At 36.7% G+C, this 21,095-nt stretch overlaps 1 protein-coding gene across 1 annotated transcript in view; it reads right to left on the bottom strand.

The window, feature by feature from the left end:
* Nucleotides 1–21,095, bottom strand: part of LOC149539220 (Glycosyl hydrolase family 38 protein) — a 375,203-nt gene that overhangs the window by 331,593 nt on the left and 22,515 nt on the right. Inside the window, exon 5 of the mRNA XM_089800555.1 lies at nt 18,301–18,420. Coding sequence (XP_089656681.1) covers nt 18,301–18,420 — 120 coding nt within the window. The remainder of the gene's footprint in view (nt 1–18,300; nt 18,421–21,095) is intronic.

Raw genomic sequence — 21,095 nt, 5'->3', positions numbered from 1 at the left:
TCTACTCCATACTATCCCAGCCCACCATCTTCCATTCCCTCCTATATTACCACAAATTCCCTTCCACAGTCCCCTCACATCCCTCAATCCACGTCAGTTAGACAATTCTATTCACAAGTCACCTCCATGCCTACTTATGTGAACAATCTAGCTATGCCACACGCACACACACATATTTCATTCGTCCTACACATATTTCATTCGTCCCTGCTGGCTCACACTCTATCTATGCTGAAGAACTGCTTTTTTTTGTGTTTTGAAAGTTTTGTATTTATTTGTATTTTGGAAATATATGTTTGTTTTGTAATTTCAGAATGTAAGACAACAATGCACATCAAATTGAAAAGCTATCACAATTTGCACGCTAACTTTATTTACTATAATGAAACTTGCAAGTAGTTACAAATACCAAAGCAAAATGCATAAACTTATTTAATGAGAGAACCTAGCAATGAGAATCGTCAACATTGGAACCTTGTTGTTGACAGATGAAATAGAATTTGACCTTTATCAACAAATGCAGATCCTTTATACTCAATCACAGCCAAGTATCATGAAATGTTGCTCCACTGATTAGAATGCAGCTTGAAGTAACTTAATGATGCCTCCGTAATTTGCATGCCACCATGCCAAATGCATTTAAAAACTTCAAATGATTTTTGTATTAGCAGAATTACAAACCCTTATGATAATTGTCCCTTCTCTCAACAATTAACAGCAATTATAAACATTTCTTGGCACAAAATATGTCTTCAAACCCTAGATCGATTTGCAGCCAGTAACGAGATAATTGGCACAATTCATTGACAAGGATAACTAATTCAAAGAGCGAGAAAAGATTGAAGAAATTCACAATTCCTAACTCAACGCCCATACCCTTGGAGCTCACAATTCACAATTTTCACAAAACATAAAAGAAAAATGAGATGGATTGAACTTTCCAAGCAATTGTATTTATAACCTTTTTAATTCAAAAGCTTCTCCTTTATAACATGTATAACATTCAAATCTGCATTCAGAACACACAAAAATAATGGCAGCGTTATTACATTTGCAGAGAACTATCTATCCTTTACATGGTATTAGAGCAAGGTTGAAATTCTCTGCAATGTGCAATTGTTTCCTGAAGCATTGAAATTTGTACCACTAGCAGAGGAAATTGGTACCGCTAGCATTGAAATTTGTACCGCTAGCAGACCAAAATCGATAACCAAGGAATCATTTTACAGGGAAGGATAATATAGTTTCAAAACAATATAGTAGAGAGTGCATAGATATCATCAGAAGAGATACATCTTCCAGATATTTTTAATCAGCCAAGAGACAGTGACAACTAAGAACAGGAATATTCGTTACTGATTTTACAAATTAGGAAGGGAAGAAAATATACCATCACCAAAAATATCCACGTGAATTTTACCGGTTCCTACTGCCTCAAAACCATTTGGAATACGAATGGTAAAGTGAGTTAGTTATAGTGATGAATGATATTTGGTGGAAAACAGAGAATCAGGAAGGAAATTAATAAGGTTGAGCATATTTGCAATTCTCTTCGTGTCATGAAGGGAGGAAACTCTTCATAGAAGTTATTAAAGGAACAATAAATATCTGACAGAGAGATATGACTCAGCGGAAGAAGGTAATTAGGTTACGACCCATTGAGGAAGCCTCTAGTCTAAACAACAAAGATATCCTAAATTGGAATCCAAAACTTTTATAAAGTCAGTGGAGGAAATGAAAATTCCAGTCAATATCCAATTCAATTACGTGGTGTCTCATACATCCCAGTGAGTGGCAACTTATTATGGGGCACTACTAGATATAATTATCGACTAATACAAGCAGAGGAATTATATATTTGAGGATTGCCGATGTAGCTTTGCAGACTCAATAAAGTTGACGGATATGCTTTCTTGTAAACAGAAAAAAACATTACTACTCATGGGCACCTAAAGCGGTTGAACGTTGATTAGGAGGAATATTGGAAATGGAAAAAGATAACTATAATGCAATATGTGACTTACGGGAGGTAGAAATGCCAAACAACATTAGAGATGAATGATTGAATAAGGAAGTTGCAGTGGATGAATTTCTAACTCCATGTAACGCACATGAAGCAATCCAACATTCAATGGATGTGTACACTTATGTTACAGTTTGTGACATTAAAAATCCCATGTGACTTTCATTCAGCATCATGAAATTTGAGCAAGTCAACATTAATGGACTATTTCAAGCCAGTGAAAGCAAAGAAAATAGCGTATAGGAACATATTCTGTGATATTTGAAATGATAATAAAATATAATAGATGTAACCTTCAAGTAATGGTCGAGTTGAACCCAACTGCAGAGATATAAGCCACAACATAACAAGAGATCTTGTTCTCTGTAGATGAAGAAGAGACTTCACTGAGTATTTAAAGTTAAACAATATGAAGCTCCGCAAATATTTCATTTAGCACTTCAATGAGTCTAGCAATGTCAACAAAAATAAATCCAACCTCTGCTTAGATTCCACAATACTAAACAAGGATCAGATATTCCATATCTCCCTACTTATCACTAGTGCCTGCAACAGCGAGCAGATTCTTCTTCTGCAGTAAACCAATCCTGGAAAGGTAAACTGGCTTCCATGCCAATATATCACCCAGCCCGATTATGCACTTGGCGTGGCTAACAATCTTTAACAAAAATTGAGGGAAATGGCAAATGATTTCGGTCGCCCCTGAAGCTTCTCATGGCTCTAATATTAGAAGTATTAATGTTTATGTAATGGGCACCCCTAGATATCCCAAAAAACTAAACCAATATGCTGAAAGGAATTTTGTCAAACAGTTTGCATGCAACCTCTTATTTTTCCGTTTAATGTTTTAATCCCCTTATAACTCCGAAAATCAAACGTTTATTTGTTTGTTGTGTTTTGTGCATGGAATTGGTATCATACAACATAAACAAGAAAGAAACTACAATAATATGCAAAGTGGAAATGAACTGCTGCTAATAAAATGTTATTTTCAGAATTCATAAAACCAAATACATGGCAGATTTATCAACTCACTAATTACTTCAGCAGTATTGACATAATACTCCAGCCCATGCTTTCGAACTTGCTGCTACAATACTTTGTCCTTCAATCAGTCCACTACTTTCGTAATACCATTCCCTCAAAGCGGCACAAGCATCGGACAAGTAGTGAAGAAGATATGAGCAAAATACCAAATCTGCCGTTAGCCGGAAATGCAACTAAACTGCCTGATAATGAAGCCAATAACAAAAAATTCCAAAGGCCAAACCCCAAGGGAATGATGTCTAGAATGTTACAAGAGAGGATAGACGTCCTCAAATGCCAAGAACGGAGCTGCAACTCACACACCAATTTCTTCTCATATTCAACCTGCCTAATGAAGCCACAGATGCTTCCTTTTATTCTATTTCCAAGGGTCCACTCAACTCATATGGGCAATGTGGGATAAAAGATGTGTAATATATAAAACATATATTAAAATACCCCTTATGTCTCCCTTGGGTACACATCACCATAAAATAAATATTAAAGTAACACTTTAATATTTTATAATTAAATTAGACGTTACTTTAATAAAACTTCAGGCATTAAAATGTATTAGCAATCGGACTCCGAATAATGCGAGTGATAGCTCATCGGAAAGTTCTCACCGAAGAGTATCGAATCCAATCACCAAAATTGACCTGCACTGTGTCCTGTCGACTTACTAAAAATAGTAAGTATGCCTGAAACTGAGTAAATCAACTTCGTTTTGGCCCAAACTGGAAATGACTAGGCCAAAACACTCCAGGATCCCATTAATCCCTTTGTTAGCCCTTGGGACCATGTAGAACAAGGCTAACGCGCACACACTTGGTCAACTGCTAAAATGGGGACATTACAGTCCGCCCCCCTTGAAATTGCTTGTCCTCAAGCAATCTCAGTCCAACCTGCTAAATAACCTGCTCACTCTCCCATGTAGAATCTTCCTCCGACAGGTCTTTCCATCTGACCAAATACTCCTTCACTATCCTGTTTCTAAGCTTCCTCTCTCTGGTGTCCAGAATTGCCTCGGGTACTAACACAAGCTTCCCCTCCTCATCCAAAGGGGGTAAATTTGTAAAAGGCACTACACTCTGACCAATGGCTTTCTTAAGCCTAGACACATGAAACACATTGTGCACTCGATTGCCCTCTGGAAGCTCAAGCTCATAGGCGACTTTGCCCACTTTGCGAATCACCCTGTAGGGACCATAAAATCTAGGTTTCAACTTTTCAGCTCCGCTCTTCTTGAGCGATGACTGTCTATATGGTTGTAGCCTCAAGTAAACCATATCCCCTACCTCGAAGCTACGCTCTATTCGGTGCTGATCAACATACAATTTCTGTTGATTCTGGGCCTGTTGTATATTCTCTTTGAGCACTTTCAGGATGTCCTGACTATCCTGCAATAATTTTTTGGTTTTGGGCACTCTACTGTCCCCCAGAACTAAATCCATAAAGCTAGGTGCTTCATAACCATAGAGTGCCATGAAAAGAGTCATCTTGATGGACATATGATAAGTGGTGTTATAACAATACTCTCCCATATGCAACCATCTGATCCAAGCCTTTTGTTGTGTAGTTACATAGTTCTTCAAATATCCTTCCACCCATTTATTCACAATCTCGGTTTGCCCATCTGTTTGCGGATGATAACTAGTGCTAAGTGTAAGATCTGTACCACACAACCTAAACAACTCTTGCCAAAAAACACTCATAAACTTACTATCCCGGTCACTGACAATGAATCTGGGCAGCCCATGTAACCTGAATATCTCTCTAAAAAAAAGATCTGCTACCTATGCTGCTGTGTAAGTGGACGGAATAGCAAAGAAGTGAGCAAACTTCGTCAAACGGTCCACCACCACATAGATGCAATCCCTTCCCTGCACTCGTGGTAAACCAGTGATGAAGTCCATCGAAATACTTTCCCATTTCCTATCAGGAATGGGCAAGGGCTGTAATAAACCTACAGGAAATGTGTGCTCTCCCTTATTCTGTTGACAAACCACACACTCCCTAACATACCTCTGAACATCATCCTTGAGCCCTTTCCATGAAAACCGCTCTCGGATTTGCCTGTAGGTCTTGAAGACCCCCGGATGTCCAGCTGTGGGTGCATCATGAAATGCCTTCAGTATCGCCTCTCTCAAATGTGATGACGGAATCAAATAAACCCTGTCCTGAACTCTGATCAATCCATCTATCACCTCATAGCGATCATCCTGTATGGTACCTGAAATCAATCCAGAAGCCCAAGCATCTCCCACATACTCTGCTATAATCCGATCTCTCCAATCTCCTGAAATCTCTGCCAGAGCACATAAGTGAGGTCTCCAAGATAAGGCATCAGCCACCACATTTTTTCTTATCTTTGACAAACTCTATGTCAAAGTCATAAGCCTGCAATTTAGTCACCCATTTTTGTTGCCGGTCATTAAGGTCACGCTGGCTCATGAAGTATTTAATACTGTTGTGATCAGTCTTGATCACAAAATGTCCACCTACCAAATATGATCGAAATTTGGCCAATGCATGCATTATGGCCAACATCTCCCGGTCATAAACAGAATAACTTTTCTCAACTCCCCGGAGCTTCCTACTCTCGAATGCAATGGGATGCTTCTCCTGCATCAATACTGCTCCAATCCCATCACCTGATGCATCACAATGAAGCTCAAAAGGCTTCGTGAAATCCGGTAGAGCTAGAACTGGACATGAAGACATTACCTGCTTGAAATGCTCAAAACACCTCTGTGCTGCCCCTGTCCACACGAAGGCTCCCTTCCTGGTAAGATCAAACTCACATTTAGATTCCTTGGCTTACAATGACTCTCTCTCTAGAATAGATAACACTTCCTCCAGATGATGTAAGTGCTCCTCCCAGGTCTTACTGAAGACCAAGATGTCATCAAAGAAGATCAAGACAAATCTCCTCAGCTGCTTCCTGAATACCTAGTTCATACAACTCTGAAATGTAGCGGGTGCATTGGTTAGACCAAATGGCATAACCATGAACTCAAAATGTCCATAGTGACATCGGAAGGCTGTTTTCTCAATGTCCTTTGCTCTCATCCTAATCTGATGGTATCCGGATCGCAAATCAATTTTGGTGAAGAAGCATGCCCCATGCAACTCATCAATCAGCTCATCAATCCTAGGAATGGGATACCTGTTTTTAATTGTTTTCTTATTCAGTGCCCTGTAATCGATGCACATGCGCATTGTCCCATCCTTCTTCTTCACCAATACTACTACTGAAGCAAAGGGGCTCTTACTGGGCCTGATATGCCCCATCTCCAACAAATCCTTAATCGCCTTCTCTATCTCATCCTTGTGTTTCTTAGGATGACGATAGGGAGTAATCATAACTGGTTTGGCTCCCTCCTCGAGCTCAATAACATGTTCCATCCCTCTATCAGGAGGAACCCCATGAGGAATATCGCTAAATACTTTAGAGTGTCTATCAAGTATCTTCTGGACATCTGGTGGATGACTCTTTTCTTGTGGCTCTGGTGAAGTTGGCATAATGTGGCACTCTGCCGCCCACTCTATGTCATCATGACGAAAAAGTCTCTGCATCCTCCTCAAGGACACTACTCTGCAATCTCCATCTGAAAGTCCTCTAAGTACCACAGTTCTGCCCTCATGCTAGAATCTCATCTCCAATTTCGCTAGGTTGAGTGTGAACTCAACTAGTGAAGCCATCCATGTCATGCCGAGGATGATATCATAATCTCCCATGTCCACAACATAGAACTCATCCTCCAACTCATAGCCATCTCCAAACCTGATGCGAAGATTAGATATCTTCCGAGTGCATAATAATTTATCACCGTTAACCACCATGACTCTAAACCCATTATGCTCCTCTGTCTGTAACCCTCTCCTGGCTACCAACTGTGCATCTATGAAGTTATGTGTAGCCCCAGTGTCAATAAGAGATATCACTTTATGCCCCTGGATAGTACCCCTGACCTTAAATGTGATTGCCTTTTGGGCCCCTGTCAAGCGTGCCAATGATCTATCATCCTTAGGAATGTTGCTCTCCTCTATAGTGTTACCCTCATCTGAATCGGAGTGCTGATCCTCCCCTTCTGACTCTGACTCTTCTGCTGAAAAATACTCCATTTGATTTGCCTTAGCCTTGAGAGAACATTTATGAGATAAGTCCCAAGGCTCTCTACAATGGAAGCACATCTTCTTCTTTCGAAGTTCATTCAAGGTTTCATTATCTAGTCCTTTTGATCCTTCTTTGGGTTTGTTATACTCTTTCTGAAACGATTTTTTGTCTTTGTCCTTGCGGTAGGAAGAATCTGTTGAATGGTTTTTCCTTTTGTATACCGAAGGGGCTAAATCTCGTGTCTTTTTGGTTGCTTCAACTAAGGTGAGTGGATCATGTCCCTTTACCCAACCTCGTAATGGATCAGCAAGACCATCACAAAATAACACCACCAATCTCCTAGGAGAGATATCAGTAACAAGTACAAACAAGCGTTGAAACTCAGCAATGTAAGCATCCACAGAACCTGACTGTTTTAACTGTGCTAGCTCCTTGAAATGTAACTCGGGATCCTTAGTGTCAAATCTCCCAATCAATGTTTCGGTGAATTCCTCATAAGATGTAATCTGATTATGCCCCAAAGTCACCATGCCATGATGCCACCATTCATGTGCAACGCCATCCAAGTGCATAGCCGCATACTTGATAGCCTCCTCCTCAGGCATAGGATTTAGCTGCAAGTATGTATCTACCTTCTGCACCCAAGCTCATGCAGTCATCTTCCCTAAAGCATCATAATAAGGTAAAGAAAGTTTTCCAACTTTCTTCCTCAGCTCAAAGTTTTGATTCCTCCCTCCTGCTTTAGGCATGTGTCTCATCCTCAAGTCCATATAATCTCTAAGAGAAATATCTGCCTGAAACTCCGGTCCACTAGCCTCCCAGTTCCTCTTGAACTGATCCTGTAACTCGGTAATTTGCGGTTCGTTTACTGGTTGAACTGGATCTCTGGGTGGGAAAGTGGGTAGAAGAGGTCTCGAGCTCGCAGTCCGCGCTGGGCGTGCAACGTGTCTAAAGTTATCAGCCTCATTCCCATTGTTGCCGTGTCCATTATTACCATTAATGTTATTCTCAGGATCATTGTTGTTGCCTTGGCCTCCATGGTTATTGTTTCCCCCGTTGTTATTGTTTCCCTCGTTGTTATTGTTTTTGTTGTTAGCATCACCTGGATTAATATTAACACCCATCTGTCTAGCCATGAGCTGCAACATCATGTCCATTCGCCTATTCTGCTCCTGTTGCATACGCTGCCCCTGCTCTAATGTATCCAGTAACTGTCTGAACAGTACTTCCCCCTGATCTGGACCAGCATTTCTGCCTCCACCTAATCTTGTATTCCTGTCATCTCGATCACCCATATTATTGTCCTGATCAAAGAATATCTCCTCTGTGTCTGTATGGTTGGATTCAATGTCCACCTGCACGGACGTACTAGACTGTTTGCTTTGCAAGTCTGAAATCCTATTTGTCTTGCTTAGGTATCGCAGAAATTATAAGACCCCTGTCGCATGCTCAAACATAAATGCTTAGCCTGTGTTTTTACTTATTTCTGATTTTAGTGTTTTGACATTTTATCAAACACTTTTTCCCTCTATCCGGCTGTTCCAAATTTCCTATAAGACCTCCACAGGATGGTAGGACTTATAGCTCTGATACCACTGTAATGGGCACCCCTGGATATCCCAAAAAATAAACCAATATGCTGAAAGGAATTTTGTCAAACAGTTTGCATGCAACCTCTTATTTTTCCGTTTAATGTTTTAATCCCCTTATAACTCCGAAAATCAAACGTTTATTTGTTTGTTGTGTTTTGTGCATGGAATTGGTATCATACAACATAAACAAGAAAGAAACTACAATAATATGCAAAGTGGAAATGAACTGCTGCTAATAAAATGTTATTTTCAGAATTCATAAAACCAAATACATGGCAGATTTATCAACTCACTAATTACTTCAGCAGTATTGACATAATACTCCAGCCCATGCTTTCAAACTTGCTGCTACAATACTTTGTCCTTCAATCAGTCCACTACCTTCGTAATACCATTCTCTCAAAGCGGCACAAGCATCGGACAAGTAGTGAAGAAGATATGAGCAAAATACCAAATCTACCGGTGGCCGGAAATGCAACTAAACTGCCTGATAATGAAGCCAATAACAAAAAATTCCAAAGGCCAAACCCCAAGGGAATGACGTCTAGAATGTTACAAGAGAGGATAGACGTCCTCAAATGCCAAGAACGGAGCTGCAACTCACACACCAATTTCTTCTCATATTCAACCTGCCTAATGAAGCCACAGATGCTTCCTTTTATTCTATTTCCAAGGGTCCGCTCAACTCATATGGGCAATGTGGGATAAAAGATGTGTAATATATAAAACATATATTAAAATACCCCTTATGTCTCCCTTGGGTACACATCACCATAAAATAAATATTAAAGTAACACTTTAATATTTTATAATTAAATTAAACATTACTTTAATAAAACTTCAGGCATTAAAATGTATTAGCAATCGGACTCCGAATAATGCGAGTGATAGCTCATCGGAAAGTTCTCATCGAGGAGTATCGAATCCAATCACCAAAATTGACCTGCACTGTGTCCTGCCGACTTACTAAAAATAGTAAGTATGCCTGAAACTGAGTAAATCAACTTCGTTTTGGCCCAAACTCGAAATGACTAGGCCAAAACACTCCAGGATCCCATTAATCCCTTCATTAGCCCTCGGGACCATGTAGAACAAGGCTAACGCACACACACTTGGTCAACTGCTAAAATGGGGACATTACAGTTTACCCTCAAATATTCCCCAGTATACAAAATATTCATCAACTTCTATTGTCCAAATAACTTGTGTAACTCACGCATGGCAAAAAGTCTTACTGCAAAGACGTTAGAAACTCTAGAGTTGCAAGAAAATATTTATTCAATTTTCGCAACCACAGATTTATTAAAATATTCAGTCAACTTCAGCTATATACATCAATGGCAGCTATAGAAATAAACAAGTCTCCTTTACAAGTCAACCACACTAACAATTCATTTCATTCCATATTTGTGGCTGGAAATTTGTAATATTTTTTTCAATAATGGAGGGACAATAATTCTCAAACACTACATCCCAATTGAAGCATAATATTTAATAGGACCCACAATGCCAAATGCTCAGCATCATTGAGCATTTAGGATCTAATATATATGGCTAAATAATTACTATAAATCAAACAGAGACTTTATACATTAAACATTAAACCGTCTATTCCAATAATATAATAATATGAGAAAATCCTCATTTTTCATTTCTGAAACAAATATTGGATGAGTCTAGAGGGCAAGGATATGTCTATTCCTAAGAAACAAGGACTCTCAAGCACGACGATTGTAAAATCTCAACAAACAAAGATCACATCCACTTATTATATTTGAAGGTCCATTAGAGATAGTCTTGCAGATTATTCAGAGACACAAATTTTATCTTGCAAAGTTAAATTTATCAAGAGACGATCCAAGCCATCCTTGCAGCCACATGGAAATCTAGGCAGTCTTGGTGATTAATTTTGCGTGCACGAATATATTTGAAGCAATATCTGATGATAATGAATAGTTGATCCGCCATATGTCATCATACAAGGTAAGAGTGATTAAAAGTGTAATCATATTCTATTAACAGTAAAATTACAAATAGAGTTTGGAGTGATCTATTACAGGGGAGATGTTTTATTCCCAAATGATCTAAGAAGGCAAATTTCTAATTTAATGTCTATGGACCTTCATCTGTAGATAAGTATTTCTTATCCTTGAGTGTTACATTTATCTACCCATTGTAGTCTCTCTCTTATTTATATTTCTATACATACTATAAAGAGTTATTTTCCTCGATCTTCTCCTTTGTGTCTGGGGATGTTCTTGCATGAAAAGAAGGTTGGTACTTTACACATGCTACCAAATATTGTGCAATCTCAATCTTATGATAGTAGCTCCAACGAAGTTGTGATGTAGAATTCATTAATCATTTGATGATCAGGCTGGATAAAGTGAGGTTCTTGAAGTGAATATCCTTCTGATTGAGATTATGAAAATCCTTTTATATAAAGGAGTTTGGCACTTCATTAGAGGAAACCTTGTATGAGGAGGTCAAAAGGTTGATATCAAATCAGAGGGAGTCTGACATTCTATCAAAAGAAACCTTGAACGGAAAAAGCCAACAAACTGAGTGCGACAAGTTCAAGGTGAAATTTCTTGTAATACATTCTTCTCCATGAGAAAGAAGTTTGAGGTGAAATCCCTTGTTCCAACCTCTAGGAGCAGCTATAGATCCACCCTCTGACATGGTTCATGGTGGATATCATAAGGGTTACTATTTTGCGTATTTGGATAAATGTCATGAAAGGTGACGATCTTTCATTGATGTATTTATGAGATCACTATTGTAAGGTGACAATCTTAATAATGGTAGACCTATTATCATGATGGACTACATTAGTTGTTGTCCCAGAATGTGTCGGAGATCATGATAACAAACGTATCATGATAGACTACATTAAGTTGTTGTCTCGGAATGTGTTGGAGATCATGATACTTGTCATGATGGACTAAATTAAGTTGTTGTCCTTGAGATCATGACCATTATCTCATAGACTACATTCAGTTGTTGTCTCGGAGCATATTAGTGATCAGATAACACATATTCTTCTAGGATATAACATATTCTCTTGGCAGGCATCATGAACTTGATGCCAGTGCACATACCAAGAGAATATAAGGATGATGAATATCATATGATTGATAGTTCTTGTTGAATCATACTTTGGATGTTATCTAATTTGATGGATATATGTTGACATCCTTAAATATGTCATTCCAAGAATATCATTGAGATGATATCTCTTTATATGCTTGAGAGCATAATGTGTTCTATAACAATCCTCCCTAGCTAAGAGGGAGTGTTAATATTGTTGTTTCAATCGGATTGAATTGTCCTAGAGATAATCCTTCTATGGTTATTGGTTAATCATCAATTAGACAAACCCTCATATATGTACACACACACACACACACATATAGATATGCTATATATTAATATTGTCTAATTAATGATTAATTTATAAATTACCATAGAGACATGTCTCTTCTACATATATTTATATAACATTCAAATCTGCACTTGGAACACACGGAAATAATGACACATCTATCCTTAACATAGATGATATTTTGATCTTCAATAAGACATTGGAAGAGCACATAATGCATATTCATAGGGTCTTTGAGAGGTTAACGGAGGAAAACTTGTTGATCAATCTAAAGAAGTGAAATATTGTGGAGTTAGTGTATTTGGGATTTGCAGTTTTAGCATGTCTTAAAATGAACCCAAAGAAGGTGAAGGCTATCCTCAAATGGCCTATTCCAAGGAGTCCTAGTGAGATTATATCTTTTCATAGTTTGGATAGCTTTTACAAAAAAATTATTAGATGTTTTAATAGTGTATATGGACCCTTGACTAAAACAATGAGAGGAGATAGGAAAGAGTTTAAGTGAACTAAAGCAGTAGACAAGAGTTTTTAATTGTTTAAGCAGAAAGTTACAAAAAATTCGTTATAGTACTTCCTAATTTTAATAAGGTGTTTCAAGTAGATTGTGATGCTAGTGGTAATGCCATTGGAGTTATTTAGAGTGAGGATAATGGATATTCTTAGGGTCTTTAAAAGGTTAACAGAGGAAAAGTTGTTGATCAATCTGAAGAAGTGAAATATTGTGAAGGTGTTAGTGCAATTGGGATTTGCAGTTTTAGTAGTTCTTAAAATGAACCCAGAGAAGGTGAAGGCTATCCTCAAATGGCCTACTCCAAGGAGTGCTAGTGAGGTAAGATCTTTTCATGATTTGAATAACTTTTACACAAAGTTTATTAGATGTTTTAGTAGTGTATGTGGACCCTTGACTAAAACAATGAGAGGAGATAGGAAAGAGTTTAAGTGGACTAAAGGAGTAGACAAGAGTTTTGAATTGTTGAAGCACAAAGTTACAAAAAAATTGTTATAGCACTTCCTAATTTTAATAAGGTGTTTCAAGTAGACTTTTATGCTAGTGGTAATCATTGGAGCTATATTTTGAGTCAAGAAAGTAGACCAATTGTTTATTTCAATGAGAAGTTGAATGATGCCAAAAGAAATTATTATTTTTTTTATGATCAGGAATTCTATGCTATAGTTCACGCATTGAAGATATGAAGACAATACCTTTTACATAAAGAATTTGTTTTATTCAATGATTATCAAGCTTTATAATATTTGAATAGTCAAGGAAAATTGGATCAAAGGCATTTGAAATGGGTTGAATTTTCACAAAGTTGAATTTTTTTTTAAATATAGGAGTGGGAAGTTGAATAGGGTTGTAGATGCTCTTAGCAGGAGACAGATTTTGCTGACACAGGTACAGATCGAGGTTCTTGGGCTCAAGGAACTCAAGAGTTTGTATCGAGAGGATCCTAATTTTGGTGAAGCTTGAAGAGATTCTACAGAACCTGTTATTCTAGACAAAACTAGATGATTGGACTTCATAATCCAAGATGGTATGTTATTTAGAGGTAGTCAGTTGTGCATTCCAAGGAGTTCTATGAAGGAGAATCTCATCAAAGAGAAGCATAGTGGAGGGTTGTGGTTGGACATTTTGGTTGAGATAAAACCATTTCTCCGGTTAGTGAGAATTATTATTGGTTATAACTACAAAAAGATATTAAGAAATCTGTACAGAGTTGCAAATATATCAAATGGCAAAAGAAGCCAAGAAGAATATAGGGTTATACCAATCATATCCTATACCAGAGAAGACATGGGAGGATATTACTATGGACTTTGTTCTCATCTTACCAAGGACTTTGAGAGGGCATGACTAATGTGGTGGTTGACAAATTTTCAAAGATGGCACATTTCTAAACAAGAAGACTAATGATGTTGTTCATGTAGCAAAATTATTTTTGAGAGAAGTAGTGAAACTACATGGTCCATCAAAAAGCATAGATTCAGATCTTATTGGATATTTTTGGAGAGCATTGTGGAAGAAGTTAAAGAAAAATTTGATGTCCAGTTCAACACATCATCCACAAACTGATGGATAAGTAGAAGTGGTGAATAGAAGTTTGGAGAATTTGTTACATTGTTTGGTTGGAGATAAACCAAAGGAATGGGGATTTGATTTTACCATAGGCAGAATGCGCATATAATAATTCTGTCAATAGGAGCATTGATGAATTAGGATTCCAGATAGCACATGGAAGTAGTCTCATAAATGCTTCCAAATGAAGAAAGTTGGACAAAGAGTAGACAAGTAGTGCCAAAGTTGAAGATTTTGCAAAACACTTAAAGAATTTGCATAAAGAGGTGAAGAAGCACATTACTAAAATGAATACACGGTAAAAGGCTAAGGCAGATGAGAAAAAGGAGGCATCAAGATTTTTTGATTGGTGATGAAGTTATGGTTTATTAGAGAAAGGAGAGATTTCCAGTGGGAACACATAATATGCTGAAAAAGAAGTTAGGACCATGCAGGATACTAAAGAAGCATGGTTCAAGAAATGCCTATAAAGTAGAATTGCCAAATGAAGTGAATATTTCACCAATGCTTAACATTCCAAATCCGATAGAGTATCATAAAGGAGGTAATGAAAATGGGGTCACAAAAGCATAGTGGAGTATTCCAAGCTTCCAGCAACTACTTCAGCTACAAAAGAAATTGAAGATATTTTCGACAGTCGTGATGATAAAAGCACAAGAAACTAAACATATGAAGAATATTTGGTCAAATGGAAAGGAAAACCTGTTGAAGATTCATCATGTTGACAAAGGAGGAGGTTAACCTTCTTGGTTTTTCTCTGAACACCTAAATGTGACAAGGTCACTTCTTAAATTACCCTAGGTGTCTGATGCAAGAGCATCCTAAGTGTAAGGGCAATCTTGCATCACCCAAAAATATTATCTTATTTGTCTTTTCAATAAGGGTTTTCTTAGTCCATAGTTGCTATTCTTAGAAACCTAGTATTTTAAGTATCTTTGTTGTTTGAGCTTAGAATGTTATAATTTCTTCCCTGGAGGTTTACTTTGGATATATCAGCCTACGAGAAAAGTTTCATTGCGAGATCAAGTCTAGTTCGGAAGATATTGAAAAATTTCAATATTTGCAAGAAGGCATAAAAACTTTGAACTAAATTTTGAAGGCTTTAAAGGCTTTGAAAGGGATCAAACCTTAGTTGACAAAAGCTTGTACAAGTCAAACATTGTAGAGTTGATCACGTAATTTCTGAAATGGGGTCATAATAGCCAATCAGAGCAACTAGCGATGAGTTATGGTCTCTGAAAGTTGAGCTACCTGAAATGGATGAAAATGAAATTCCTTAAAAAATTCTTTTGAGTTTCAAAGTTACTTGGGGCCTACTCTAATGTAATAAAATATAATTAATAATATCTTATGGTTGATTGGCCTCAAAGTTTAGGGTTAAAAAAATTTAGAACCTTCTTGGTTGTTTAAAAGTTGTCTATATAAAGAAGGCTTGTAGGGTTGTCTAGGATAGTCTGCAAATGTGTATGGTTGCCTTAGCTTGTAGAATATTATAAGGGAATTGCCCATGTGGCTTTGCATGTTGTATTTCTAAATATTGTAATTCCATTTTATTAGAGATAATAAGAAGCCAATTTCTTGTCCTTGCAATTTGTTGTTATTTCTCTATTTTGTTGTGTGTATTTGTGTTAATAAGGGAAGTACCTTAATCAGCAATGAACAGTTATAGTTGCTACTTTGTTTAGGCATACCAATACAAGAGGCACTAATTTCAATATGTAGTCGAGATTTCAATATGTAGTCGAGAATTGCTTGTAGACAAACTATCTTGTGGAGGGTGGACTATAATGTCCCCATTTGCTAGGTCAATATCCTTTGCGTAGATTAGCCTATCAGCAAGGCCCCCATAGGCTAACACAATGGATAGGAAGCCCATTTAGGGGTCTTGTAGCCTTTTTGGGAGATTTGTATGGCATTTCAAAAGCTCAACACAATCTCCTATTTTCTATAAGTGGTTCCTACATTAAGGATAGGACTAGCAATTAACTTATTGACCACCCAGAGCTTGTAGAGACTTGTAAGGAGTTTGATAAGCCATCACAGATGTTCAAAGAGGATTTCCCATTTAATAGGACACTGCCTATTTTTACGAAATTAGCACACTTTGTTTTGCTTTTATTTTCATAGTTTGCATATGCAAGAAGAAATACGTGTTGTTGACTTTGAAGCTGAGTTCGACACATGTTTCATTCTTTTTTTCAAAATCTTATAAGAAGCCATGGAAAGACTTTGAGCTTTCATGAGTTTCTTGGTTACATAAAATGCTGGTACCTTGAAGGTTTTTCTTACGTCTAATCTTATGTTAATTGGAATTATTGCTCCAGCAGATGTTTTGTATGTGAACTACACTATTACTTTAAGATTGTATTGTAATAGTAACATCTATTCTAAAATAGGAGAATAGAACAAGTGTCTTCCCCTTATCCAATTTAGTGTAAATAAGCAGTTAAATGTTTTGTTGATTCCTGTATCAATAATTGGGGGGAGCTGTCTCTAAGTAATATTAAAAATTGTCAGTTGCAAACTACCCACAGTTTTATAAATTATGGTCACAATGACTTACAAAATTGTCACCCAACAAGAACAATCAAGAATATTAATGAACCACCTACGTTGAAGGTTTTTCTTACGTCTAATCTTATGTTAATTGGAATTATTGCTCCAGCAGATCTTTTGTCTGTAAACTACACTATTACTTTAAGATTGTATTGTAATAGTAACATCTATTCTAAAATAGGAGAATACAACAAGTGTCTTCCCCTTATCCAATTTACTGTAATAAGTAGTTAAATGTTTTGTTGATTCCCATATCAATAATTGGGGGAGCCTTCTCTAAGTAATACTAAAAATCGTCAGTTGCAAACTACCCATAGTTACAATGACTTACAAAATTGTCACCCAACAAGAACAATCAACAATATTAATGAACCACCTACATTACCTCCTGAATGGCATCAATGTTGGCTGAAATTATCGTGCCTACAACCACTTACCAACATTTTCTCTTAAATATATGATGTTAAATGGAGCATTGTTACAGCTGATTGATCATCGCCTAGATGCAATGAGTGCTGAGTGTTTCATTCATTCTCATAAGAGATGGGTCCTTGTGAACCAGTGCTCAATAAAACACAGGGCAAAGAGTTTGACCCAAAAATCTACACAGTTAAGTCTTAATAGCAATATGAGAATTTGACATGTGGAAAATATCTCCTACTTATTAATAATTACAGCTGTTCAAAAAATAGTGTCCGTGGAAGAAAATATTTTTTCCATACAAGGTGAGGCAGAAAACAAATGTGCATTTTGGATTAGTAAAAGGGGAATAGTTATGTAAAGAAAAGGTGCAGTTGTGCAGATGTGCAAACATAAAAAATCAATATAATGTAAGTAGTAGTTAACCTATAGAGAGCAGTCCCAAAACTTTGAGCCTTCTCAGAATATAAAACTTGTTAGATACACACATTGCTTGAATTCTTAAATGCATCTTTGTGCCCTGGCATATCAGTACTCCACATTTTGAACAAAAAAAAGGAAAGGGTAGATGTTGTTAGTGTCAGTGACATGTTCTAAGTTACATTGTGATATGTTTTTGGGATGGGAAAAAATTGTTAAATATTCCTATCTAAAATATAATAGTTGGCCCCATATGCTCTTATTTGGTTATACTTGAGATGGGAGCAATTCATTGAGATGCACATAAAACTAGGGTTGAATAATTTATGTCAATGACCATTCTGAAAGTTGGTAAAGTTTGCTAGTGCACCTAGGTTCCCCTACATAATTTGCATTCTGCAACCATTTTGGATGTTTTGCACGATTGCAGATAAAGCTGTATTGAGTTTATTCTAACTTCTTTTCATGGCTTGGCGTGCATTTTCTTATAAAGTGACTAAGAACAATTTGTTTATGTTTAGAAATCTTTAGACTGAAATCTATGTTATTCAGTTCCATCTTATGCAGCATTCTATGTATAAAATTAAATGCATTCACATACGGCTCATCCCAATCTAAAGACTTGGCCTACAGTTCTTCCATGATACAAGACAGAAGTTGCTTGAGAATGATATTGATTACCTGTGAAGATGCCCCAAATGTCTTGGAGCCCTGCCAAAGCACTTCTAAAGCCTTCTGATCTTTCCTTTTTTGTCTGTCTTGGTAATCAATTCGACCAAAAAACAAAGAGTCGAATCCAAGCTGTAAAATAAGAAGGGTATTATGAAAACAAAGTTTAATATTATGCACTACACTCTTTTAAATTTGTTTTTCTTGCCTTTGCCTTATCCAAAGCCATAGTTGTTGCGAACATGCAACTAATTTCTAAAGACTAGGACCCTTGATAAAAATAGAAGTCTTATTAGCTAAAGCATAACAGCCCAAGGCTATGTCCAATGCCATGGTAGTTGCAAATATAAGTATTGTCTAATATCTTAAAATTTTAGATATCAAAGAAAGTTAATGAGAAGAGAGCATAACTGCCCAAAGAAAAGACACAAGGAATAGGTCTTCATCAATCATATCATTTTATATCAAAATAATGCAAATGAAAATTTGAGGGAAATGATGTTACGACAGTTTTGTGGAAGCTGAGCCAAGCAGTTTTTAGATTTGATGTTGCATCCCTCCCCAAAAAAAAAAAGTAATGACACACATAACAAAAGAACTGAATGTTAACTTACGTTTCTTGTTAAAGGAGAATAATGAGAATAATGAGATGGCCATAAATAATATCAATTTGATTAACATTCAGGTTTGGAACATTAGTTTTCCCTAGCTTCAAGAGAAATACAAGAAAATACAACAGACTAACAAATTGCAAGAGTTGGTTTTGTCCTCATCTCTCAAAATAACAACTTTTGAAGATTAAAGATGCTAACCTCAAGCTAATGAGTGAGAAATGATCATGTTTGAGAAACTAGAAGGATAAAAAGAATGCAGGAGCAGGCATAAGTAGATTAGCAAAGTCAAAATGGAAAATGAATCAGGATTTCTAAGAATAAAGGAGTGTGAAATGGAGAAGGCTATGAAGGCTTCAAAACAAAGTTGATAAAATGGAAGTAATGTTCTCTCAAAAAATTTCTCTTTTTGGTAAATACTTTTGTGTGGTCCACCTCTACATAAAGAAGAGGGAAAGAAGGCCAAAGCGCATACCTAAGATGGCCTTTCCATGTGTTCTCTAAAGGCACACAATTTCAATGGAAAAGCCAATGGCTTCCTCCACCTAATTCTCCACTTTTGGCTAGTAGGTCTTGGCATATGCGAATAATATGATTACAATGATTGCCCAGAGGGTGTATATATACATCCCGAGGAACCTTCCCGAAGGGGTCCCTCGGCTACCTGACAATTACCAAAGGGCTCGTCGGCTACAACAAGAACCTTCCCAAAGGAGCATATACCGACAAGATACATCTTGACACACACCCTGTCGGCTACACAATATTTACCTACGACATCATCCCCCCCAAAAGAAATGTATAATCTCTATTATAGTAGGTTGTATAATCTCTATGACAGAGAGATGTTGGTCATTATTTGTGCCTTGGCTGAATTTAGACCGCATCTAGTTGGGGGCAAGTCCATCATATAAAAAAATCACAACAATAGCAAAAACGTCATGAACCAAAAGCATCTCAATGATGGACGGCAGAAATGGATCAACAGATTTCAAGCATACGATGTTGACATTTGTTATTGTTAAAGATATGTAGCTTCAATCAGATTACTCTAACTGATATAATCAAAAGTATAAGTGGCCTATCGGCCTTGAACATTTGATTTCTATCCTCTATCTTATACTGATCTGATTATCTGTAATAATAATAATATATTATGATTAGGGTTATCATAATATTATATTATTAATCCCTGTTGTATATGATTAATTATCAGTGGAATAATTCTCACCCATTATGTGTATATATTTAATAATAGTATATATATATATATATATAATCATTTATGTTGCGATGATTAATAATCATATTGCTATTGCTGAGTACATCAATAATTCATATCACTAAAATTGTTGCAGCAAATATGTATAATTGTTCATGTCTAACTTGTTAATGATATTGCTTAGACTTGGTAATCAAAAGGCGTTGCTAATGGCAACAATAAGACATATCAATAACAGTCATATCTCATGTAGAGATATGTCTCTATGTGAAACCATAATGTTTTACATAGAGCCATGTCTCTACATGAGACGTGACTCTCCAGTGTAACACACACACACACACACACACACACACACACATATATGAAGCCATTCCAAATACTATGCAAATTACAGAAATCATTAATGTAGAGTAAAAGTAGTACACAGCAGATCAATTAACATATCTCAGCGATATTGAACTACAGAAGATTGATATTAATAAACATATCTCGGCGATATTATTGTGAAGTACAAACAACCAAATTTCCAAATTATCAAACTGTGTAGAGTTTGATTATTGTTCATTATAAACTCCTGCATAACAGATAAAATAAAATAAAATTACCTATCATGTAAATATGATCAAAATGAACATGGTATCAAAGCCAGCATAAGGAAGATTGTCTAACTGCCATTAAATTTTCTAGAATTCTTTATATTCTGATAAATGGTGAATGGTGTTAGATTTGAGGACTGACTTGAAGGGGCTTCAAATTTTGTATATTGGAAATTCATGATCATGCTTGCCCTAAAAGAACAGGATTTAGATACATCTGTGGAGAAGGTAATACCTGTACCTAATGAAGACATCGAGAAATTTCAGCTGATGAAACACAACAAAAAAGCCATGAAGATATTGATGGATACGGTGAAAGATCACATAGTTCCAACAATCTCCAAATTAGATACAACCTATCACATGTTCACGAGG

The sequence above is a fragment of the Cupressus sempervirens genome, chromosome 9 (genome assembly GCF_028749045.1).
Source record: "Cupressus sempervirens isolate cs-2001-9-10 chromosome 9, ASM2874904v1, whole genome shotgun sequence".
Taxonomy (NCBI): domain Eukaryota; kingdom Viridiplantae; phylum Streptophyta; class Pinopsida; order Cupressales; family Cupressaceae; genus Cupressus; species Cupressus sempervirens.
This window is presented reverse-complemented; position numbering and strand designations above follow the sequence as displayed.